The following is a 26,590-nucleotide window of genomic DNA, read 5'->3' on the forward strand; positions in this document are numbered from 1 at the left end:
CCCTGATCATGAAGTAGTAGTGTATATGTAGGATGTGTTCAGTAACAATGTCGCACTTCTCAAAGGCTGACTTTGGCATCCCTGAGTAATATTAGACTATCAATAGTGCAGTAGCAAATAACTGCTTAAGACTAGCTGAATCATTTCTTTGGTACACATACACTGCACAGTCTTTATGCGGTGACATGCGGTAGAGTTCAGCTTGGGGACAAATTACTGATTAAACTGATTTTCCAATCAAGCTGCACCCATAACAATGTAGATGCAGTTGAACATCACCAGATGCCACGTAATCAAAAAAAAGATTTGTAGTGTTAATGAGGCAGATGTACTAAGCCAGTGATTCCCAACCTCGGTCCTCAAGGCACACTAACAGTCCTGGTTTTAGTGATATCCATGGTTGAGCACAGATGGTTAAATCAAAATAACTGAGGTACTAATTAAGTCACCTGTGCTCAAGTATGGTTAATCCTTAAAACTTGGACTGTTAGTGTGCCTTGAGGACCGTGGTTGGGAACCCCTGTACTAAGGCCCTGATTCAGAGCCGGACGCTCTGACCAGAGCGCTCGCTCTGAATCAGGGCCCACCTCCATTAATATGGAGCGTCCTCCTGGACGCTCGTATAGCTGTGGGTCACCACCCACAGCATATACGAGCGTGCAAAAAGATGGTCGCGATGGTCTTGACCATCGCGACCATCAGAACTGCGAGTGAAAGCCTGCGGTTGGGTTTCTCAACCGCAAGGCCAGGAGTGATTTTGGCTCTATCAGAGCCAAAATCACTCCCACTGACATCACTAGTGATGTCAGTGGGGCCGGCTTCAGACGGTAGGCGTTTCCTTGGGAACGCCTCCATCTGGCAGGCACGCCCCCGGCACGCCCACCAAAGGGGGCGTGCTGTCAGTCACCATCGACAGCACGCCCCCTTTGATGAGACACTCCGAGCGAAAGAAAGTCCTTCGCTCGCCGGGTCTCGCGCATGCGCACGACGGAGCTCCCTCCGTCGTGCGCATGCGCAGTGGGGAACATCGACCCACTTGCGAGCGTACTGCCGCTCACGAGTGGGTCTGAATGACCCCCTAAGCTCTGGAAAGTGATAAATTGGAGAGTGATAAACATGACAGTTAGAAGCTAACTGGCTGGTAGTTTATCACTCTCCAATTTATCACTACCCAGAGCTTAGTATATTTCCCCCACTGTACCTTAACTTACTGATTTAATATATAAATTTACCAAACTCAATGGCAACACAGCAGCATACTATTAATAACATTAAGGGCCAAATATAATAGGGGGAGAGTTTAGAAAATGTGAAAGCTCTCGCTCACTGTTTAGACTCAGCCAATGTCATAGACTGCTAAACTCTATGAATCTGACACAACAGCCGCTGAATCTAATTGCTGCTGATGATATCACTATGCAGCCAGGCTGAAGGGCACCCCCCTTCTCCGCACCACCACCTTCTTCACCAGCCCACTTTCCTCCGTAACATTGCTAAACTCATTAATAAGATTCTACTAGTTACAGTCTGACCCCTTCTAAATGGATTCTTCCACAGATTATTTCCTACTCGGGACAAACAGCAGTGTGTCTAAAAAGCGTGACTTACTGTCTAGAAATTGATCTGCAGGTTCCATTAAGTGTATGCAAAAGAAAGAGAGGGAGAGAAAACAGGGTTACACATTGAAGAGACTGAAAAAATTAGCAACTGCAAAATAGAAAGTGATGAAAAAAAGCAAGCCATTGTACATGTTGATTCTACAAGCAAGCAAGTAAGTATATCAAAGTCATCACATTCAGTGCTCAGCAGAGAGATGAATTAGTGGGAATAGAGCTCTATGGAAAGAATGAGAAAAGCTAATGAGAATGTGAGGGGTCACTAATACCCCTTTTCCAATGCTGCAATAACCCGGGTTACTGCCGGATCTACCCGGCTCAAGTGACCCAGCAATCTAACCCAGGTAAATACCAGGGACGGACCCAGGATGGACCCAGGTAATGGTGCAGTGTAAACAGCGCAACCCGAGTTATCTGACCTGGGTCATGCTTAAAATGAGATGATTGGTGGTTGTGGAGCAGTCACCTCCCACTTTTTATGACCTCACAAGTTTAGCAGGGGAGACCCGGGTTCAGTGTGAATAACCCAGATCGAAGGTGTAGTGTAAACGAGGTCTGACATGCGTTGGAACCTTGTCCGAAAACCCAGGTCGGACCCGGGTTTTTGGTGGAAAATGAACATGACACTACCATTGTTTAAATATAAAAATATTCTTACAATATTCACAATTAATTGCATTATTCGGTATTGTTTGTTATCCAATGATCGTGCTCTGTTGTTAGGTAATTATAGTGAGTGAGTTGCACAGTTGTTTAGTTTTAAAAATATAACTCCATTCAGTTCAACTTTTAATCCTCAATATCCCTGTTGGTCCAGAAAAAGAAAAAAAGAAAAACTCTTAAAATTATAGACCAGACATGTAATATAGTGTATACTATATTGTGTAAGTAATGCCAGTAATCCATTCAATTCTGTTTTTTAGGAACATGTACAATTGTTTCTGACATTTTTCTACAGTAGCGGAGACCTTGCTCTAAATACCATTCTATATTGGCCATTAATATATTTATACACAGGGATCATATCCCCCCTAATCTTCTTTTTAATAGTGTAAATAAATCTCACTACAGTAGTCTACTCGCAACTGAGATGTCCATTATGCCATATTAATTAAGTTGCCCTTCTATGTATTCTTTCTGGTTCCATTAAATTTATTTTGTGACTTAACCCCCAAAGCTGCACTGTAAGGTGAGAACTTATCAGTGCCTTATAAAGGGGAAAAATGACTTCTTTCTCATGTCTATACCACTTTTAATAAGTGAGAATATCCTGCTGGCTCTCGGTGCAGCAGTATGGTTTTGTATGCTATTACTGAGTCATTGATCCACAATTAGACCTGCAGTCCCGCCAAACAGCGCCTCTCGCTGGGCCCGGTCCTGTGCGACTCTGCTGGTGCTGAGCGTCGTTTTCATGCCGTATTCACCTGAAAATGTGTGCAACTGAGTCTAAATCTGTATACAAACCGCTACAATGCAGCGGGCGCGGCTTTTTTCCACGCCAAGTTCCTGTGCGCTTAGTATACAGATTAATTCACACGCATATATGCAAGTGTAGAATATATCAAATTAAGCAGTGCCATCTCGTGGTGCATCTTAGTCGCATCGCGACTAGCATATTCGGGAAAAGAGACGCTCAGAGCTAGCAGAGTCGCACGGGACCTGGCGGCTAACTTGTGCCAGGCGTCTCTCGCTGCATGGCGTATTGAGGCTAAATGTATGAGGACACATCTGTAGACCTTGTTCCATCATAGATTCACCCAATACTGTCCCGCCTTATAAGATACATGCATATTTAGTATTTACCTTAACCTTATATTTATCCACATTAAATGTTATTTGCTGTTATTTATTAACCTATATCATTTGTGACACTATAAATTCAAACTTCTACATCATCAATACAAAAAAATACTAACGCAGAACCCTGGAGCACAACTCTTATAACCTTAGTCCAAATAGATTATGAACCATTGATGACTATTCCCTGATAAAAATCTTCTACCCAGTTTCCAGTCCAGTTACTCATTGTACATTTCTTGACCAATTGTCTAAATCAGTCATTTTCAACCTCAAGCTTCAAGTTTTCTCAACAGGTCATGTCTTCAGGATTTCTGTTTGTGGAAGCAGGTGAGATAATTACTGACCCAGCAAAACAGATTAACTCACCTGTGCATGATTTTAAAAATCCACAAAACATGCCCTGTTGGTGGTACTTGGGAACAGGAGTTGAGAACCACTGGTCTAAATTATGCATTAAGCACCCAAGCGGAGATTCTTAAAAGCCTTTGATATATCTAAATATACTGCATCTACTCACTTCTCCATAAAATGCACCTACATTTGTATGATTGGATGATGAGCTTGACTAATCAGTCATAGGGTAATGTTCTCTTTGGGCTGCATGAGCACTTAATGCTAGTGCTCGAATTTCATAATTGGATCCAGTGCTTCTCTTGTGGGACCAAGGACTACTTATGAGGCACCTGAAATATATATTCTATATCTAACCGCTGTCCTAAAGTATCCTTACAGACAGGAAGTCATGGATGTCTCCCATAGCACAGCCTTAACTGAAATGTATGCAGTATATTTATGAATACTGCAAGTATAGTTTTCATTTAAAGCCATTACATATTTAGATTTAGTAATTAAACAGAGAAAGAATGGGGAATAATGTTCTTCGGGGCAACTCGGAGCCAGAAAACAGTGGGATCTGGCCAGTTTATCTTCCTCTGTGCTTGCTACATGTTAGACAACATCAATTAAGCAATTAAGAAAAGGACAAGTGAATAATTTACTATTATGCTGTTGTTGTTGTCAGACAATGGTAACAGAAGTGTTTAAGCAAAACAGTGCATGAAACACAAAACCCGCAGTTCCCAGTGACAGAAACAAGAATAAGGGAGTCGATATAACTCATACTTGAATACTCTCCCAGAAAGTTCAGGAGACTTCGAATTTCAGGTGTGTTCCCTAGAGAATAGGCAGCCTCCCGGTAGAGTGAGCGATCCAGGAAGGAGAATAGGCAGCCTCCCGGTAGAGTGAGCGATCCAGGAAGGAGAATAGTTAGCCTCCTGGTAGAGTGTGCAATCCAGGAAGGAGAATAGACAGACTCCCAGTAGAGTGTGCGGTCCAGGAAGGAGAATAGACAGCCTCCCAGTAGAGTGAGCGACCCAGGAAGGAGAATAGGCAGCCTCCCGGTAGAGTGTGCGGTCCAGGAAGGAGAATAGACAGCCTCCCAGTAGAGTGAGCGACCCAGGAAGGAGAATAGGCAGCCTCCCGGTAGAGTGTGCGGTCCAGGAAGGAGAATAGACAGCTTCCCGGTAGAGTGAGCGATCCAGGAAGGAGAATAGGCAGCCTCCCGGTAGAGTGAGCGATCCAGGAAGGAGAATAGACAGCCTCCCGGTAGAGTGTGCGGTCCAGGAAGGAGAATAGACAGCCTCCCGGTAGAGTGTGCGATCCAGGAAGGCGAATAGACAGCTTCCCGGTAGAGTGAGTGATCCAGGAAGGAGAATAGATAGCCTCCCTGTAAAGTGAGTGATCCAGGAAGGAGAATAGACAGCCTCCCGGTAGACTGAGGAATCCGTATTAGACAATTGGACCTACAGATGCTGCAGTCCCGCCAAACAGAGCCTCTCGCTGGGCCCGGTCCTGTACGACTCTGCTGGTGCTGAGCATTATTTTCATGCCGTATTCGCCTGAAAATGTGTGCAACTGAGTCTAAATTTGTATACAAACTGCTACAATGCAGCGGGTGCTGCTTTTTTATACGCTAAGTTCCAGTGCGCTTTGTATACAGACTCATTCATGTGCGATCCAGGAAGGAGAATAGACAGCCTCCTGGTAGTGAGATTGATGCAGGAGCTTAATCACATAATCCAGGGTGAATGGCGCCATTATGGCCCCACCCCCCACTGCAGAATGTTGCGGATTAGTCCTCCCACTCAGTGACCTCCTCCACAGCATCACACAGGCCCTTTTTTGGAAGAGGCTGTTAAATGACCAATGCATCCCAATAAAAACAACCATATGTAAGAAGTATCCAGGGCTTTGGGGAAACGGAGCAGCTATTTAGTTCCAGCTGGAGCTTTAAGGCACATTGTATATACACTTCTGAAAAAAAAATCCTACAGTGTCACTGAATGGAGAACCATGGTAAAAAATAATTACAATTAATTTATATAACAGAAAAAAAAGGTATTCCCATGGCCGTAGAGAGCTCTGCCGGGCCCAGGTACATAGGGGGTGTGGCCTAATTGTGGGAGGCGTGGACACGTCCCTTTGAACAAAAAAATATAAAATAAACACTTTTGTAGCGCCGGGGAGGGGGACACTGGACACTCCTAAGAGAAGAGGCACACTCATGTGTGCTTATCTGCATGCTAGGTGATATCCCATGAATATTCAAATTTGGGCATCAAGCCCTGCCCACCTCAAATAAACCAGAGCAGGCAGTTTAGTTGCATCACACAAAATGCCTCACTCATTTGAATAATTACCTCGTATTCTCATACCTATCGTATGGGTGCCCTGCTCTTAAGTAGATACAGCAGTTGCATTTTCCATAGTGATAAAGGATGACGGAAGTCTATAGTGACAGCTGTTCTAGTGGTGTCCACTGGGCATCCTTTTTTTATCCAGCATGTACAAGCATAAGGTGGGCAAGAAAAATCGGTGGTTGTATTCCCACAGCAGCTGCTGAGTTACAGGATGCTGACCTCTGCATTTCTGACTGGCTAGTAATAGTTACTATACCACAGCTTCCTCTCTTATCATATTCAATTGATCCTACCTGTAAATAAGGGAAATAGACTAATGCAGACACACAAACATGATATAAATGTTATTTACTGCATATGTTACCCTATGTCACCTGTGAATAAATATAACTAAATTATGTTACTGTGCACCTTACATACTCATGCAAAAACTGCTTTACTTCCACCATTTATACTTGATAAATGACATAGACCAAACAGAAGAAAAACGAATATAGCTCCTTATGTCGTTACAGTAGTTACAAGCCTGCGGCAAGGCTCCTGCTACAAGAGACCAAAAAAATGTGTTTCCGAAGAAGGAAATCTAATCTGGATGAAAACAAAGGATATATAATACAGTAATATGATTCTCTCAAGGGGGACAACCATAACCAGCCTTAACCCAGGCCTAGAACCTGATACATAATGTCCTGTGATTGATAGTGTTATTCAGAAATAAAACAGAAGCAAGGCATCAGCAAATCTATACCCAAAACCATAACGCCTGCTAGAGACCATTGTTATCCAGATTATTAAGTGATAGAAAACCTAATCAGTAGTGTGTGACAGGGAGCTCTGGAGTAGGATGATTGTGCAAGGAAGTCAATAACTCAAGTATCTATGATGATACTTCATTGACTAATATAAATTTTCAGCACCATGGAGAAAGGCTGAAAACAGTGAATATGTTCTGTCGTACAAGTATTTCAGTGAGTTTAAAAAAAATATGGCAAACGTCCAATAAAATAGATGTTGAAGATATTTTTTCAAATACATAAGTTCCACACAAGAGAAAATTGTTATGGAAGAAAATAACACTTTTGTGAGGTTATCAATTTAATGTTGAAGGATTTCCAGATGTCACATCATGGGGCCAGTCATTGTTGTGTGAGGCATTTTTGTGTCCTTGAGCTTCCTTAAATACCAACAGAGAGGAAAGGGGCATTGGTGCTAGAGATGGCTTATAACTATAGTGTGACACATTTTTCCAGGATAATGTTCCTAAACTCCATCTATGGCATTTTATTGAAAATATGATCTGGTATGGGAGTGCATATATGTATTAATATTAAATATTCACCCAACCCAGTGAGAGACTTGAACAGAGACTGTTTTTTGTAGTTTAAGAGACTAAAGCTGGGTACACACTATACAATATATTGGCCAAACTTGCAATCTACGATGGATTGCAGTAACCATCGTATAGTGTGTACACCCAATTCCACCCAATTCATCGTTGGATGAATTGTGCTGCACATCAGGTGGGACATTGTGACATACAATGTTGTTCGCTAACGTTAATACTGTAACAATATATCTTGCCGTCGTACGGCAGATCGTGTTGTGTGTATCGGCCCGTTGTAAGATTGTTGGATCGCATGGGTGTATAGCCAGCTTAACAGTAAAACTGCCCATTAATATTAGCTTACAAACAAAGCACACATAAATGATTGCAAAATTAAACAATGTTTGGTTGATGACAATAGACACTGGCCATCTGTGACCTTGACTATAAATAATGCACATCCATAAAGACTTTAATCATTCTCGTCCATATTTGGTGGTGAGCAGAGGTCAGTACATTCAACTTTGCTGTCTAAACTGGCCAAATTTCCACATGTAGCCAGACTTGTCCTTGTTTGAGTTAACATGGATTTTAGGGAAAAAAAACACTTTTACAATATCATTGTAATGGGATGTAGTCAGAATCCCGGCTGACGGGATGCAGACGGTCTAAATACCGGTGCCGGAATCCCGACAGCAATTGGGATCCTGGCTCCAGAATACCGACCGTTGGTATCCCAAAGGTAAGTATCGGGGGTTAGGGTGCGGGGTTAGGGACTAGGGGAAGGGTTAGGGTTAGGCACTAAGGGGGGAGGGACAAGTTTAGGATGTGGATAGCGGGGGGGGTTAGGTTCAGGTACTAGGGGGGAGGTTAGGGTTAGGCACCAGGAAGAAAAGGTTATGGTTAGGGTAGGGAAAGGGGGAGGGTTAACATACCAACCAACAAGTATCGGTATGTTAACCTTGTCGGGATCCCGGCGTCGGGATTCTGACCGCCAAGATCCTGACTGCCGGCAAACCATACCCAACCCCTTTGCAACATAGGACCTGATTCAAATATGTACAGAGATGTTCAGTTAGTGCTTTTATATTATGAAAACACTAAAACAAATATTAGGAACAGCACTAGATATCTACAGATGTGTCCACATACATCTTACTTCCTCGCGCGTTAAACAGCCCTTCTAGTCGCACCATGCTGTGACATGACTCAGTAGTGCCAAGTGTCTTTTCATGCAACTGTTTACCTTCAAATCCCTCTTATTCGCAAAGAGCATGCGAATATGAAGCACAAGCAGCTTCTGCTGATTAAAATGATATGCGCCATGTCTATATTCTGTGTGAGACTGCAGTCGTATCTGCATGCGAAATGCTACGTTACAGTGTCACAGCCGCTGACATGGTAACGTAGCATTTTGCATGCAGATGCACCCGCAGTCGCACACAGAATACAGGCATGCCGCATATCATTTTAATCAGCAGAAGCTGCTTGCACTTTGCATATAAGATGCATTTGAAGGTAAAAAGTCGCATGGCGCTACCGAGTTGCACCACGCTCACGCGTTATTTGTAACGCGACTTGTAGTGCGCAGAGGATAGATGTATGTGGACACATCTATATAATATTCTGCTAAAATTAAAAAAAAAAAAAAACAACCCAAAAGATTGATTTACAGAATTAAATTGTTAATGCAAAACATAAAAAGACTTTATCGTAAAAATAATAATGTAAAAAAAAAAACATTTTAGTAACACATCATTCCATATTGATCACAATTTATAGTGACATGTTACATCAAAGGTTGGATATGACATAATTCCTGATATAAATAAAATAGCTCTCTCGTATAGCTCATATGCGGGGTTAATTAAAGTATACTGAAGATTGTCTCAGAGTTGAAGGCTACTTAGGAACTGGTCAGTCCCTTGTAAAGTTTAAACATGGATTTTGTGTAGCTACTGTATGGACTATTACAAAATAGGTTATTCGTTCCATTCAAATACTGGAATTGCATGAGGATTCCTAAGCTGTACAGCCTTGAAAGCCTGTTATTCCCTTCAGCCCCTGAAACATTCAAACTTAATGCTGTGTACTCCCATTTTGTGGCAAAACAATTAGCTAGAGATAACAGTGGAGTTTCAGACGGCATTCTGAGCGCACAACTCGCAAGCCTTGGGAATTATTTGCGTTCTCAGATCAGCTCGCTCACAGCAGAATCTAGGGCAAGTTAGACCTCTTGAAAATCTCAGTGACGTTCTGAATGAGTTCCTGTGACCTTCGTAGCATGCAGCATATAATTTAGTAAGAAAGTAGGAATGGAGGTAAGGTATGAATACAAATGATGATATTTAGAAAGAAATTTAATTATGTTTGTTAAACTGCAAAGCATTCACAGCGGCAAGTGTGTGACATCTATGCATATTATAGGGTGACAATTTCATCAGTCTAAGCATGTAAGGCTTAATTTAGTGACAAAATATACCTTACAATATTTATAACTAGGGTTACTGAGTGGTGTACTGTACATTTGAACTGTTTAATCACCAAGCTGGTCCGTGTTTAAGTTTAGTGATTGGTTGCAAGTTACTTCTGTGATATTGCTGACAGCCAATCAGCTCCATGCATTTGGATGCTCTATCATAAGCTGCCAAAATTGCATGGGAGAGAGTTCTTTCAACTGGAGTTAAATATGTTAAAACTATGGCGATATTCAATTAGTGGTGACGTATTTTCATTATGTTAACCCAACACTGTAAATGTTTCTTTGTACCTCGGATTGCAAGAAAAATTCTGTGATGTTGGTGCCAGAATAACGTTGGAAACGTAAGCACGTCACGGCCTTTACCGATAATTGAATTGCCTTCTATAACTGTTTTGTTTCAGTGAAAAAGAGTTAATTTGAAATTCAATTAGCTGGGTTTTTTTCTGAACTGTGTATATATACTGTAGCTAACTTGCTGATAGTTTAAGAAACCCTGAATAAAATTGCAATAAAGACTGCAAAAATATACCATACAGGTAAAGTGATTTTTTTCTTAAATAAAGATTGTGCTAACGAACAAAATATATACGCAATTGTCAATTTCCATAAATAAGATATCTAATAAACACCCCAAGTGTGGGAGAAACAAGAATTTGATGTGAAGATCTTCTTTAAGCCAGGTAAAGATAAAATGTCCCTGACCTCTGGCAATTGGTATGTATATTTACCCTTACTTTCAGATAGAATAAACGAAAAAAAATTAATGCCAAAAATGTCTTCAGTGTCTGCCGCATCATTTTTCCATTATGTGTACATGTAAAATAAATAATACAATATCTAGTGCAACACCTCTTTTGATCCAGGAATTTCAACATTTAATAAATGACACTTACAAATATAAAAACAATAGACAACATATCATGAAAAAAATCTACAGCTCTGCAGAAAAATGTAACTCCTACCAGAAGCAACATAACGCATTTTGATGAGTAGTATCTTTATCAAAAAGCAGACAGTTTCTCACAGGTAAAGTATTCAATAAGAGATAAAGTTTAATTTTAAAGTTAGATTTCATACAAAAAAAAATATAAAAAAAAATCAGACTAAATCAATTTCTATTATTTTTATCGTCAAAATGTCTTTTAAAACAACTTTTTCTGTTTGAATCAGAATTACTTTTAATTGTTTAGGTAAAAAGTTACTGCATGTCAATACAATATACTGTATATATAATTTTCCATTGCAAATAAGATTAGCTCATCTCTTATTTTTCCAAGGTGTAGTTACCTCTGCTGGCAACTATATTGAGCACAGTAACTACTGCCAAAGGTTGGAACTACTTTTGGCATATATATAGCACACACAGACATACAGTGTAAAGGTGGTGGATTAATGAATAATAATACATGAGATATAAGAGATAACCATCCATGAATATAATTAGGTTAAATAACTAAGATGAGATAAACTAATCAGAAGAGGAGTCTTCTCTAGTGAGAATTAATTGTTTGGGAGCTGGCTAATTAGCTAAAGTGTATAAGGGTAGCTAGAGAAGCAAAAGAGAAGCAAAAGAAGCAAAAGACTTGCCTCGCTAACTGCCCTAAATCTAACCACCCCCCCCGTGGCTAACAGGACGGGCGCCCCGGATTGACCTCGTTCCGGCACGCATCGTCCTGGATTCCAGCGTCTGGATTATGATAGGTGCCGGTATTTGGACGCCTATCATAATTCCTTTACAAGAATTCTGCAGTCGGGATTGTGACCGGCGGCTGCAAAGTCACATAACTACATCCCCTTGAAAGAGGTCAAAGTGAATAACGGAAATTAGATAGTGAAAATTGTTTAATATGATTATGTTCAATCAGATAGTTTTTTTTTCACAATGTAGTTAATGATTAAAAGTTTATATGAGCATTGTAATGACAGTGAACAAGAATTAATTATATATAATTGAGAGAAAGAGAGAGCTATTGTATAAAAAGAAAATAATGAAATATGATAATTAGTACAATTATATTATGGTGGTTTAACCTCAGTATATTGGAATTAAATGAATGCGAAATTAGATATAATAGTTAATAAACAGAAACATGAAAATATGTAACTGGATTTATGAAAATCAAATAAATAAATAAATAAATCAATAATGGGTAAAAAGTATAAGAAAAAAATCAATATGCGGTTCAAAGTATTAAAAAAAATCAATATGCGGTTCTTATTAAAGAACCTATTGAGGCAACCATAAACCTTTGATAAAAACACATTTGAAACAGCACCTACAGTATATTGTACAGTGGATAACCACTGTATAAGTTTGAAGTATTATTAATATATACTGTATTTATTATTTGTCTTAAATAATGTGTTGTCAAATTTTCATGTTTTTCTTAATCACTATTATCTGTGCTCCCTTCCACATAATTGAACTCATTGTTTTTAAATCACCCTGATATATAATGTAACTAATTAATATTTCTAATTATTTTCTTTTTATTCTTTTTATCTAATATTTCCCTATGTAGCTCATTCACTATTTATTAATTATTTGAAAATAACATAAAAAGCACTGTGCTATATAAATTCTAAAATATTTCCACTATCTTATTAACAGCCATATTATGAAAATATTACAGGACACCAAATATATTCATAAAAACCATACGATCTCTTGCAAATTAACCCTGACAATATAGATATCAGCAAGGTAATGGAAATGGAATAGAGTAAAGATATTTAACAGTACACAATATGCAAGGCTGGACTTCCATTAGGTGAACTATGGTGACTGCCTATTGCACCAATAGTTAGATGTCAACTACAACACAGAATAAGTGACATAAATCACTTACTATGTCTACTGATTTTAATGCTCCCATGTGGGTACCACACAGTGCGTCAGTCCCTGACATATAGGAGAACCAGCCAACCGCATCTTACATGTGAAGATGCTGGCTTCTGCTCATCCATGTCAGTGTTAGGTTTGGAATGTGGTGCTTGGTTATGATGTCACAGCCATATGTCACACTCCCAGTTGGTGAAGGAGAGAGTGCACCCCATCTCCCTTCTGTTAAGGTAAGAAGTGGCGGGGGTGGGTGAAAAGCTCTGGGTGTGTGTGTGTGTGGGGGGGGGGGGGGTGTACTGCCTTGGGCTTTACCATAGCTTGTGCCAGCTCTGAAAATATCACCTACATTGAAATAATTAAAATCCACAGCCATCCAGTGCGTTAACCAATGTATGAAAATTTATTAAAATAAAGTGTATGCAGATAAATGTATATATTGCATGTATATGTAGATAAAATATGTATTCATTTTCTTTAACTATGTGTTAAGCAGCTTGGAAAAGCAACATCCTGGGCTGAAGAGAGCCTGGACCTGAGAACAAGGCAGAGTGTGCAAAATTTATTTCTATCTAGACTGAAATACAGTATTTCCGTACGTGCACCTAAGCCATTTCCTTCCATGCACCTAAGTAATTTCCTTCCGTGCACCAAAGTAATTTCCTTCCGTGCACCAAAGTAATATCCTTCTGTGCACCAAAGTAATATCCTTCCGTGTATCTAAGCCATTTCCTTCCATGCACATAAGCCATTTCCTTCTGTGCACCTGTCATTTCCTTCCGTGCACCTAAGTCATTTCCTTCCGTGCACCTAAGTCATTTCTTTCCGTGCACCAAAGTAATTTCCTTCCGTGCACCAAAGTAATATCCTTACGTGCACCAAAGTAATATCCTTCCGTGTATCTAAGCCATTTCCTTCCGTGCACCTAAGCCATTTCTTTCTGTGCATCTAACAAATTTCCTTCTGTGCAAAAGCCATTTCCTTCCGTGCATCTAAGCCATTTCCTTCTGTGCATCTAAGCCATTTCTTTCTGTGCATCTAAGCCATTTCCTTTTGTGCATCTAAGCCATTTCCTTCTGTGCATCTAAGCCATTTCCTTCCGTGCACCTAAGCCATTTCCTTCCGTGCACCTAAGCTATTTCCTTCTGTTCACCTAAGTCATTTCCTTCCATGCATCTAAGCCAGTGGTTCTCAAACTCGGTCCTCAGGACCCCACACAGTTCACTTTTTGCAGGTCACCCAGCAGGTGCACAGGTGTATTCATTACTCACTGACACATTTTAAAAGATCTACAGGTGCAGCTAACTATTTCACTAGTAACTATGTGAGGAGACCTGCAAAACATGCACTGTTTGGGGTCCTGAGGACCGAGTTTGAGAACCTGTGATCTAAGCCATTTCCTTCCATGCGCCTAAGCCATTTCCTTCTGTGCATCTAAGCCATTTCCTTCTGTGCACCTAAGCCATTACCTTCTGTTCACCTAAGCCATTTCCTTCTGTTCACCTAAGTCATTTCCTTCCTTGCATCTAAGCCATTTCCTTCCATGCATCTAAGCCATTTCCTTCTGTGACCCTAAGCCATTTCCTTCTGTGCACCTAAGCCATTTCCTTCTGTGCACCTAAGCCATTTCCTTCCGTGCACTTAAGCCTTTTCCTTCTGTGTATCTAAGCCTTTTCCTTTCCGAAGGGCTGACTAAAGGCCACATGGGGCTGAAAATGATGAAGAGCTGTGGCCAGTGCTGTGTGGGCATGACCAGTGCCATGTGGGCGTGTACACCCCATACACTATCAGCCCAATGACTCCCAAAATATGTAAAAGTAGAAAAATTAAATTTCATGAGAAAAATAGAAATATAATATTAATACTAAAATATAATGGCCGGCGGTTCTAATCCCAACAGTGGAAGCAGGGGTGAATATCCTGATCTCTAATTTAGGTAAGTACCCCTAACCCTACCCTAACCCTCCTTTAGGGGTGCCTAACCCTAACCTCCCCCCCTAGTGCCTGATCCTAACCCCCCCTCTAAGTGCCTAAACCTAACCCCCCTTCCCCGTAGCCTGAACTTAAGTCTCCCAGGGGGGTGCCTAACCCTAAGTGCCTAAAACCTACTACCCACCCCCCCGGTGGCTGTCCGTGCCTGGCGCCTGGCTTACCTTCATTTGGTATGCCGGGCATAAGGCTTCCGGCGTAAGTCTAATGACGGGCATCTGGATTTCGACGTCTGTCATTAGTACCTTGCTGGGATTTGACAGTCGGGAAGCCGGCAGTTGGCATTTCGACCGGCAGCTTCCTGACTGTATCCCGATCATACTTGCCGACTTTCTTGAGGTCTCCTCCAGGAGGAAGCAAGGGCAGAGGGCATGCTTACACAATTGCATAATCATGGTCCTGCCTTCTGTTGTGAAATGCTGCACTTTGATTCATCATAAATCCATAAAAACAGGCTTGAAAGCACATATGTAGGCATGGAAAGTCAAAATAGGAATTGCATTGAGGCTGTTGTAAGCTATCTAATAATACCTTACTGTATTTTAAGTTGAATTGATTGGCAGGGCCTTTTCAGTAGCAAACATGTCAGTAGTAGCCACATGAGAGAACACATAAGGCCATCCAGGTGTTGTGAAACTACAAGCCCCAGCATACTCTGCTAGATAGCTGAGAACTTGTAGTTCCACAGCATCTGCAGAAGCACAGGTTGCCCAGGCCTGCACTAGTGGAACCAGCCAGGAGTGTTGTAGCATCCCTGTGCTCCATTGATTTCCACAGGGATCACACCTGATGTCACGTTAGACACACTCTGGTGTATACAAAAATAGAAAGAAGCTCTGCAACATAAGTATTTTAGGCTTCTCATAGGAGTCTGACACCATCACATACACTTTCAGGCATATTAAATTATTTCAATGGTTAGAAACCCAAGGAACGCTACAACATGACTGACATGGTAAGTCATAGCAGTTCCGTAATACTTGTTGCTTATTAACAGTACATATTACTGAAATATAAAATCTACTTCGTGAAAATACTTCCCGGAAACTTCCCTGCAAATTATAAACAAGGGTATTCACATGCCTGAAAGATGATTGATTGAGACTGCTAAAAAAAATATTATTGTCCACTATAATTTAATAGCTGTCACTTGTATATAATTACATTTAATGGTAGCTGATCCGAACAAACAAAACTATGGCTACTGAGCACAGAATCAGAATCTGTGGTAAAAATCTACTGTATTTTATTTTAGCTCTAATCTGAAAAAAAAACTAAATACATCTATTAGACGACTAGGCCATAACCTGTTGAATCCAAAGGTTTCAAAGTCAGACTGAGCTGACGTCAAATGCTGAGTTATACGGCAATTATCCTGACCTGACATAAGAAAATAGCAACTGTTGGGCCCCGGGCTTGTCAGAAAAGATTTATTGAATATATTGCCACCAGCATTTATTAGCTTCTTTATTGAATGTTGAACCAGTGATACTGTATAATGAGAGCTGAATTGTCTGATCCAACGAGTGAATCTATGTTCTTCTACAGAATGTTCACCTGCAAGCCAGACATCAAGTGGCAGCACCAGGCCAGTGACTGTGGGTGCTCTATCTTATCCAGGAATCTGGCCGCCTAAACTTTTGCCCAAGGCTTGAGTTCTAAGCACCAGGGAAAGGTTAGTATGGCAGTGGAAAGTGTCTTGCCATTTTATGCAGCTTTGAGTAAAAGAGAACTGATTCCCTTCAAGGCCAGTCCAGGGGGTATATTTACAAAGCGGCGGCTTACAAATGCCACCACTTCTCAGTGAATATGAGCTTAAAATATGCCGTCCGTCGCTGCTGCAACAACCCTGTATGTAGCTGCTGTGAAAATATGCAAATTTGCATTGAGATGACAGCTGGGGGCATCACAGATCTGCCGCTTGGGAACAAGGATGCAACCATCGGAACCCACATCAGTCGATATCGGACTTCTGAGTAAATCTATAGTCGGTCAGAATGGGCGATGGAACTAAGACGCCGGAGCCTTAACAACTGCGTATGGTATTCGCAGTCACAGGCTGTGATGCACTTCAGAAACTATCACAACAAGTCTGCGTTGGAGGTGACAAACCCCATTACCTCCAGTCCCCTCTGCGACCGCCATCGCAAGACCATCGTGGCACATGCTCAGTGCGACTCAGACACATGGGCAGTAGAAAAAAACATGGCCATTGCGTCCATCTCTCAATCAAGTCCTTAGTTTTGGTGGCGCTTTAAACAACTCCACTTCGTAAATATAGCCCCGGGTCTTTTGGCCACCCATTCAGCTAACAGCTTGATGGTTAGACTGCTGCTAGGTTCACAGTGTTGTCTATTTAAAAGTTGGTCCTGGAAATACATACACTGGTGACATCAGGAATGTGTTTTTTTTTTGGTGGGCCTGTTATACTGTGAGAAAGACAGAAGACATTATTGTAACTCGTGTGTGCTGTTTAGGCAGAGACGGACATGCATATGATTTGTTTTCTGTTATTTTGTCCTTTATAACAGAACAGTCAATGTGAATGCTAGTTGTACCCTACTTGATAGACTGAGACTTTATAATTGGGGCGATTGATGCTGTGTGCCTGGAGACAGCTATGCCAGGAGGCAGCTATGCCAGGAGGCAGCTGTGCCAGGAGACCGCTATGCCAGGAGACAGCTATGGAAGAAACATTCATCCCACTTCCCAGGATCCTCTCACTTCCTATCAATGAAACTTATGGAATAAACATACAATAAAACATTGATGTTAGTTTTTGAGAAGTACATATGGGCCTAATTTAGAGTCACACACAATGCAGGATGTTGATGGAGTTGAGCGATTTTATTGCTTCTGTGCAGCTGTGACAATCCCTAAAAATAATTTGTATGGTGCATGCGTAACACAGGGTGTATGCACAAGGGCGCTGTTGCGTTTGGGACGTACGCTACCAGACATGTCTTGGGCGGTGACTGGGAAGGGCTGCGTAGCAACATCTCCATAAAGTATAAAGTTGACCGCCAAGAGACGCAGCCTGGCTGCGACCACCTCCGGATCAGACCCTATGTGTACTATGGAAACATAAAGAACACTTTAGAAAGTTTACTCCAAGAGCACTGTGTTGCTAACTTTTCACAATATTGCATCCAATAGGTGGCAGTATTGCTTTGTGTCACAATGAAAATACTAGTTCCTGCTAAATTGTCCATAGCAACCAATCAGCTTCTACCAACCATGTTATAGAATAAACTTAATGACAGCCAGAAGCTGATTGGTTGCTATGGGAACTTCTCCACCATTCCTCTTTAGTAGATTTGATACATCTCCCCCTCAGTGCAGTAACCCAAAACAAGCAATTAGTAGCCTGTTTTACTTTCTAAACTGTACCAGGAAAATAACAGTGACGCTCCTTAGCTGCTGTGAGTTACACCGTCCTATTCTGTGTAACAGCATCAATGTCCACTTCTCAGTTCAATCAAATCTTCAGGCATTTACGGTATTATCATTATGGATTTGAAGAACACAGATAGTGCTGAGGCAAATAGGTGGACTGCCAAAACAGGATTAGTGACTTTCCTGTGCTGTCACTGATCATGACACAATCGGCCTGATTCAGATTTGCATGCAATGCTGATATTTACGGAGCTGAGTGATTATCAGTAGACTGCGCATGCGTCTAAATTGCACTGTGCGCACCTCAAGGTACATTACCATAGCTGCTCACAGCGACTATTTACTCGCAATATGATTGACAGTCAGGGAGCATTTGGGGGAAGTTACGGGTAGTGGCTACAAAGGGAATCGGTATGTAATTCCGTTTAGCCGCCGGATCAAATATCGACAGCGGCAGCCCGGTGGATCGAAATCCTGACAACTCGAGATAAGTACTCTAACCCTCCCCTCTCACCCCCCTAGCCCTCCCTCCCTAACCCTCCCTTAGGGGTGCCTAACCTCCCCCCTAGTGCTTAACCCTAACCTCCCCCCCATGGGTGCCTAAACCTAACCCCTCCTTCCCGCACCCTAAACCTAACCCTCCCGGGGAGGTGCTTAGCCCTAACCCCCCCCCCCTAGTGCCTAACCCTAACCCTCTGTTCCCCTAGCCTAACCCTAACCTTCCGTGGGGGGGTGCCCAACCCTAAGTCCCCCCTGGGGTCCCTAAACCTAACTCCCCCATCCCCGGGTTAAGTGTATAATTACCCAGCAGAGAGGACAATCGGTACGGCGTCCTTCCGGTGTCGAGATTAACATAGGTGTCGGTATTTCGAAGCCTATTTTAAATCCCTTGCCGGGATTACGCTGTCGGAATTGAGACCGGCGGCCAAGCGGCCGCCAGTCCCATAACTACATCCCACGGCAAAGAACGCAGGCGTCTTGTGACAGTTTCAGGGGTGTGTCACACCCTTCGGCTGCAATCCCATATGCTAGAAATATGGCTCCGGCATCTCAATTCGTGCGTTCATCCTGCAGGACCATAGACTCAGTCATGACGGCAACAATCTAATGATCTGCGGCCGGTGCTGCGTCCTTGTACGCAGATGCTGCAACAGTTTACGCAGATGCTTGGATTTGTAAAATCACTGTTGGATGTCTCAACAAAATCTCCTGGTGGCTGCGTAATTTGCATATTTTTGTATGGCATAAATTGTATGGTATTAATTCACATAGCCTTCATATTGTTTCAAAATAAACGTTTTTGTTTTCAGTCTGATGGCCATTTACAGTAAGCAGCAATACATTCCATTTTCATTTTCAAAGGCACCTTGGCCAATTTTGCTCTAACCCTCTAGTGATCCAATTCAAACAATTTGCAGACCACCGGGAAGCCATAAAATGCTGTATCCTTTGTCCTAGCAAACAAAATAAGGGTAGAAAACCAGAACTAAGATTTTCAACAGATTGCATTTATAGAGCTGCCTTTGTCTTGTATCTCTCCTGTGTCTCTTATCATCTACAGATTTCAGGCCTCTGTTGCATGATAATAGAAACCATTGAAAGTCTTTTACTTTTATGATCTATTTTGATTTTATATTCTCTCTCTTACATGTGCTAAGTATGTGACAAGCAGGGTTTGGGGGATACTTGAAAGTTCTTCTGCTGATAGGTCCAATAGGCACAATTAATATATTTCATCCATGTCTGTCTGGAAAAACACATGCCAAACAAACTCTGCATTGCTTATTATATTATCTATTTACAGTAAAAAATATGTGTATTACATATGTTAATAAGTCCCAGAAGTGTATGTTTGCATAACTTTATTTATAGGTGCAGCGCATTAGGGGGTACATTGGTGAATATCATAAAGGTGTACTGTAATATTGAGTAGTACATAGACAGATTTAGTGTGGTTATCCAATTAACCATATGGAAAAAATATCAATTTAAGTTCATATAATTATTAATTTGGGTCGTTAAAACTACAGGCACAATAATAGTTAGATATGTCCCGCTACTTATAGCAATGTGTATAAAAATAAAAGGTGATTTTATAATCTGTTTGGGCTGACTGTAGTGCTGTTAACTGTCGGACTATATGTAATTCAAATAAATATACAGTATATTTGTATCAAGACATAGGGTGTATCTAATGTAACATTTACATCATCTAACATACAGTAGGTACAGTAGAAGTGTCCCATAGGTGGCAATGAATGACTTCAGGACTGACACCAGAGGAGCTATCCCTGGTGCTGAACAGCAGACTGCTGCCTAATCCCCAATACAGCAGTAGCTTATAGTAGACACAACAACCATAGAAATCACTTGATTGCAATTATCTTTTAAAAGTATTGTCACTAATTGTGACACAGGAAAAGCTTTGCATAAATTAAATTAAACAAATATATATGCAATTTCTTTAAAATGACAATGCTTCTTACAATCTGTGTGTAGAGAGAGAGAGAGAGAAAGAGAGAGAGAGTGTGTGTATGTGTATATGTGTGTGTATGTGTTTTACTTACAATCCTTAGGTAATTCCAGGGTCTGGATGTTGCAGCAGAGCAGGGAGACCAGCACTGTGCCCAGGACACACGATCTTGATGTTAGAGACATGTCATAGATTCTTTACAATCCAAGGATCACACAAGTAGAAGGGAATCCACCTTACAGGGGGAGAGACAGTAGATAAGCTTGAGTGACAGACTCTGAGACTGCTGATAAGACCCTCCTCTCGTTGCAATTACACGCTCTCTGCAGGTTGGGGATGCTGAGGGGAGGAGGCAGACCATTAGGTGTCAGATAGATGTAACTATTTACTGCTAGACCAAGGCTCACCAAATTTGCAGTGCAGAGTATTTGTTTGTTTTTTTAAAACCCAATAATTTGTTCACTTTGAAGAAAATACATCTGGACGTTCCAACATCATGCATTAAATTAGCCAATGTGTTTATTGCCCATGACTATAAGTTCAGAGCAACTATAACTTTCATAGGGTGATATGATCCATTATGTAGATGTGAAAGTAACAGCACATTGCATGGTAATGTGGAGGATGAGAGCACTCATGCTGGCTGCCTCCTCCCCACTCTGCCCTGTGCTACATACAAGAATCTATGAAAGAAAACAGATCTCTTTAATTATGGAACAAAAAAAAGCTCGGCTTCTCCTGAGAGATGCAGTCTGCCAGACAAAACTAGTCTCCCTGGGAGATAAGGAAGGCTGGGCAAATTACTGAGAGCTAAGGGTGCCAGCTGAGATCATGCACTCACCCAGGCACCACATGCCCTCAATAACATCTCACTAATGCACTTTCCTAGCTATAAAACTGGAGTCAGCCCATGATTTCTGCACAGCAGACTCATGTGGGTTTTCATTGATAAAACCACCAAGCAGATCCAGATGTCAGATATTATAAAGACATAAAATCCTTTATAAATAGGTAGAGCCCCCATATATTCCAGCTATTTCTCTTCAGGAACCACAGAAATCGGAATAGCTTTTATATGCCATCTATCTCTCTATCTATCTCTCTATCTATCTATCTATCCTTCCTTATCTAAGAAAGATAGATAGATAGATAGATAGATAGATAGATAGATAGATAGATAGATAGATAGATAGATAGATACAGTAGATTGACAGATATATATTAGATAGATACAGTGGCATGAAAAAGTAATTGCCCCCTTCCTGATTCCTTGTATATTAAAATTTAAACTCAAGCGCAATTGGGTTATGCAGCAAGGCAACGATGTGAATCACAAGAGCAAGTCCACCTCTGAATTGCTCAAAACAAACAAAATTAAAGTTTTACAGTGGCCTAGTCGAAGCCCTGACTTCCAACTGAGAGGCTGTGGCAGGTCTTTAAACGGGCAGTTCATGCTCGAAAAACCTCCAATGTGGCTGAATTAAAGCAATTCTGCCAAGAAGAGTGGGCCAAAATTCCCCCACAGCCATGTGAAAGTCTGATCTCCAGTTATCGGAAATGTTTAGTTGCGGTTGGCACAACCAGTTTTTAAGTTTACGGGGGCAATTTATTTTTCACATGAGTGATATAGGTGATGGATAACTTTTTTCGTACAAAAAATGAAATTATCATTTAAAAACTGTATTTTGTGTTTACTCTTGTATGTAGTTTGTATGAAGATCTGAAAAAAGTATGACAACTATGCAAAAACAGAAGAAATCAGGAAGGGGTCAAAACTTTTTTCATGCCACTGTAGATATTTATTCGCTAGATAGAGAGATAGATAGATATATAGATAGATAGATATGCAATACAGTAGATAGATATAAAAATAGATATGAGTAAGATACAGCAGATTGCTTGATAGATATATATAAGATAGATAGTGTGACAAAAAATTGAGAAGGTTGTCATGGGGCGATATATATGCCTCAGGTTTTTAGATTCTGTCTGGTAGGCAGAAGCTGATTAGCAGCCTTGATTGCCAGACCACCTGTGAGAGGCTGATAAAGGGTGTACTATTACTTGGCTGCTGCCTGGCAAGTGCAACCGCTTAACCCAGGAGCTTACCAAAGAAGACTCTTACCCTGATCTTGCCACAATATGTGGAAAGATAGATAAATGACAGATAGATAGATAGATAGATAGATAGCACATACTGTAAATATTTCCAAGATGGTTGTCAATGAGACTCAACTTCTTGAAAAGAGATATAAAGGGATACATGAAGCACATCACAGACAGCGTAAAGACAGTACAGCTTTTCCTCAGCAGCTATATACATGGACATTTATATATCTCTGTCTAAGATGTCAGGTATCAGTATCATTGGTTTGAAAGCACAGAGAGACATTTATGAAAACAAATACAAATGAATAAGGTGCTAATGACTAGGGGTGTGCGAGCTGTGCCACCGCACAGAGCACAGGGGTGTGCGAGCTGTGCCGTCGCTACCCCAAGGTCCTTGCTTTTGCCTAGAAGCATGTCTAGAATGGCACCCTGCAGCCACTATCGCTGTGGCAGTGCCCCTTAGAGCATCCTTTGTGCACTCCAGACATGCACCATGCCATCTGTGCAGCCACTCTGAGCTTCCTCAGGAGCTGGCTACATGACATCATGCAATCAGGGGGCGTCGACATTCAGAACCAATATTAGGTTAATTGATGTGAAATCATTTACATCTTTTTTAGCACTATTATTAGCAATAGTATTAGTAGCAGTAGTAAGAGTAGTACTGTATGATTATTTATTTAGGATGCCTGATCTTAGCTAAATATCTGTCCAAACCTGATCCTTGTTTTTTTTGTTATAAATGCTGAGGTCATATTGGCTTCTTCCAGTGCATTACTTTAAAGCTGAATATCTTGTGTCTGCTCACAGACAGCAATATTGATCTATCTCCAGAAACCAGCCTCCCCCTCCCCAAATATTCAGCAAGTAACACAAACACTAAGTACTGAGCTGACGCTGTTAAGTGGTGGCACTTTATATTGTCACCTTAACATATGCTTTGAGAGACACGATTTTGGAGGAGGAGTCAGATACTGTATATAAGCCTTCAGGAAGAATAATATAATGCTAACCACACATGTTGCTGGTTGACCAGATCATAATTCTCCACACATGACTCAATAGATTATCACCATATAGGACACTGGTGTTTAGTTGGTACCCCAAGTGTCAGTGTACCATTGCTCTGGGGCAACAACTGCCAGTATACCATTTTTTGGAACCCCAAGTGTTGGTGCTCCATTGTTCTAGGGGTCTGATTCAGAAATGGACGCTATTTGCATGGCTGCTGCTTCTATAGACAGAGTAGCGATGTGAAAATAAGCTAATGACGTAGGAGGCTTCTGAAGACAAAAGACGGCCACTTCCAGCATCGGAAAATCGGATCACCATCGTGACCATCTGAGTAAGCCTAAGGCTACGCAGGATGGCTGTCTCATTTTCGTAAGCCAAGGCCAGTAAATCTGCATCAGAAGACGCAGGCACTGGCCTCGGAACCCCCACAAAATGGAGGCAGTTGAAGGTGGAGTGTGCTACTGCGATACTAACCCCAAGTTGTATTAGTGTGCACTATTCTATAACTTCAACTGTTGGTATGCCATCATTCTAGAACCCAAAGTGTCAGTGAGCATCATTCTAGACCCCAAAGTGTCAGTGAGCATCATTCTAGTACCCAAAGTGTCAATGAGCATCATTCTAGAACCCAAAGTTTCAGTGAGCATCATTCTAGAACCCAGTGTCAGTGTGCATAATTCTAGAACCCCAAATTTAAGTGTGCATAATTCTAGAACCCTGTGTCAATGTGCATAATTCTAGAACCCTAGTCAGTGTGCATGATTTAAGAAGTCCAAAAGTTAATGTCCCATTGTTTTAGAACCCCAAGGGGTCAATTTAACAAGATGAGAATTCTGTTAAGAAGTGATGTTGCCCATAGCAGCCAATCAGATTCTAGATATTATCTTCTAGAAGGTGCTAGATAAATAAGTAGAATTTGATTGGTTGCTATGGGCAACATCACTTTTTAAATAGAAATCCCATCTTAGTAAATTTACCCATAAGTGTCAATGGGCCTGATTCAGACCCACTCGCGAGCGGCTGTCCGCTCGCAAGTGGGTCGATGTTATGGACTGAGCATGCGCACGACGGAGGGAGCTCCGTCGTGCGCATGCGCCAGACGCGACGAGCGAAGGAAAGTCCTTCGCTCGTTGTGTCCGATCAAAGGGGGCGTGCTGTCAATGTTGATTGACAGCACGCCCCCTTTGGTAGGCGTTCCGGGGGCGTGCCTCCCTGACGGGGGCGTTCCCACGGGAACGCCTCCCGTCAAAAGCCGGCCCACTGACATCACTAGTGATGTCAGTGGGAGTGATTTTGGTTCTGATAGAGCCAAAATCACTCCGGAGCTTGCGGTTGAAAACCTCAACCGCAGGCTCCGGCTCGCAATTTCGATGGTCGCGATGGTCACGACCATCGCGGCCATCAAACTGCACGCTCGTATAGGCTTTGGGTGGTGACCCACAGCTATACGAGCGTCCAGGAGGACGCTCCATTTTCATGGAGCCCGGCCCTCATTCAGAGCGTGCGCTCTGCTCAGAGCGTACGGCTCTGAATGAGGGCCAATGTGTATTGCAGGGGATTCTGGGATGTGTAGTTCTACAACAGCTGGGGGGCCGCTTATTGCCCACCCCTATTCTAGAATCTCAAGTGTCATTTTGCATTCTTCTATAATCCCAACTGCTGGTGTGCGATCTTTCCAGAATACCAAGTATCAATGTGCATAATTTTTTACCCCTAAGGGGTATACATTTACTAAAGTGAGGGTTTTTAGAAGAGGAGATGTTGCCCATAGCAACCAATCAGATTCTAGCTATTATATTCTAGAAGGTGCTAGATAAATGTTAAGTAAAATCTGACTGGTTGCTATGGGCAACATCTCCACTTCTAAAAACTCTCACTTTAGTAAATATACCCCTAAGAGCATCATTCTTTATCCCAAAGTGTCTGTGTGCATTGCTCCAGAACCCCAAGTATCAGTGTGCAACATTCTAGCAGTGTAGAGTGCCATTGTTCATGGGAGAAGAAAAAAAAATCCTTTTAACATTCAGGGGGTCACAACCTCAAAATCTCTAATCTAGCACAACCTTGGACCACACATTGGGCCTTAAAACTTAACTTGTGATTTTTTTATGTATTTTTAATAGTATCTCTGTGACCTATTCACAGTAAGGCACATCTGAAAATCTCGAGCTGCAACTCCCTCCCCTCGGCTGTGACTCCTTAACCTAGTCGTGCTTGACTGAGATGAGTCTGGATCGCAACTGGCGGTGTGATGTCCACATCTAGAAATGCTTACAACTCAGAATATGGGAATATATACACATTTTTTTCCATGCACTCTTCTTTTCAGCTATGTATCAATCTCAAAGTTTAGATTAAAAATAGACTCATGACAGTTTTCAATAAATGATATAACAACTGTCTCTAAAAGTAACATAAAAAACCAACATCAAAACATAGATGTACAAAATGACAACACAACGCTGGCTGCTGTATTGAACTAATTAAAGGAATTTGCATGCAGTGAACATTTGAGGGATACAGACGTGGAAATGGGTAAGGGCAGTGATGAGCGTTGGAGGGTAGTCGGAGGGTAGTAAGAAAACAGGAGAGTCATTAGTGATCGATGATCAAGAGACTAAATAAAAAAATGTTAAGACCATGATTGTTGGGAAATCTGAGAGACATCTACTGGATGAGCCAGCCAGCTGTCCTCTAAAATCTCTACTTTCTACCATATGTTCTCTGCAGCCACTATTTAAAAATTAATGGGGGCCTGGACTGATTATTGCTAATGGGTTTCAAGTCGGTGTTTTTTTGTTTTTGCGCTTGGCAAAAATGATCCACTCAGCAATGGTGTATATTAAGAC

At 41.5% G+C, this 26,590-nt stretch overlaps 1 protein-coding gene across 2 annotated transcripts in view; it reads right to left on the reverse strand.

Moving 5' to 3' along the window:
- L1CAM (L1 cell adhesion molecule) overlaps nucleotides 1-26,590 on the reverse strand; it is a 223,560-nt gene that overhangs the window by 86,131 nt on the left and 110,839 nt on the right. The window contains exons 2-3 of one of the 2 annotated variants that reach the window (XM_088471130.1): nucleotides 20,713-20,853; nucleotides 1,609-1,623 (exon numbers count right to left, since the gene is read on the reverse strand). In XM_088471130.1, coding sequence (XP_088327256.1) covers nucleotides 1,609-1,623; nucleotides 20,713-20,803 — 106 coding nt within the window. In that variant the 5' untranslated portion in view covers nucleotides 20,804-20,853. The remainder of the gene's footprint in view (nucleotides 1-1,608; nucleotides 1,624-20,712; nucleotides 20,854-26,590) is intronic. The other variant, XM_088471131.1, reaches the window with a different exon arrangement.

Source organism: Taudactylus pleione, unplaced genomic scaffold (assembly GCF_031769625.1).
Source record: "Taudactylus pleione unplaced genomic scaffold, aTauple2 ptg000110l, whole genome shotgun sequence".
Taxonomy (NCBI): Eukaryota; Metazoa; Chordata; class Amphibia; order Anura; family Myobatrachidae; genus Taudactylus; species Taudactylus pleione.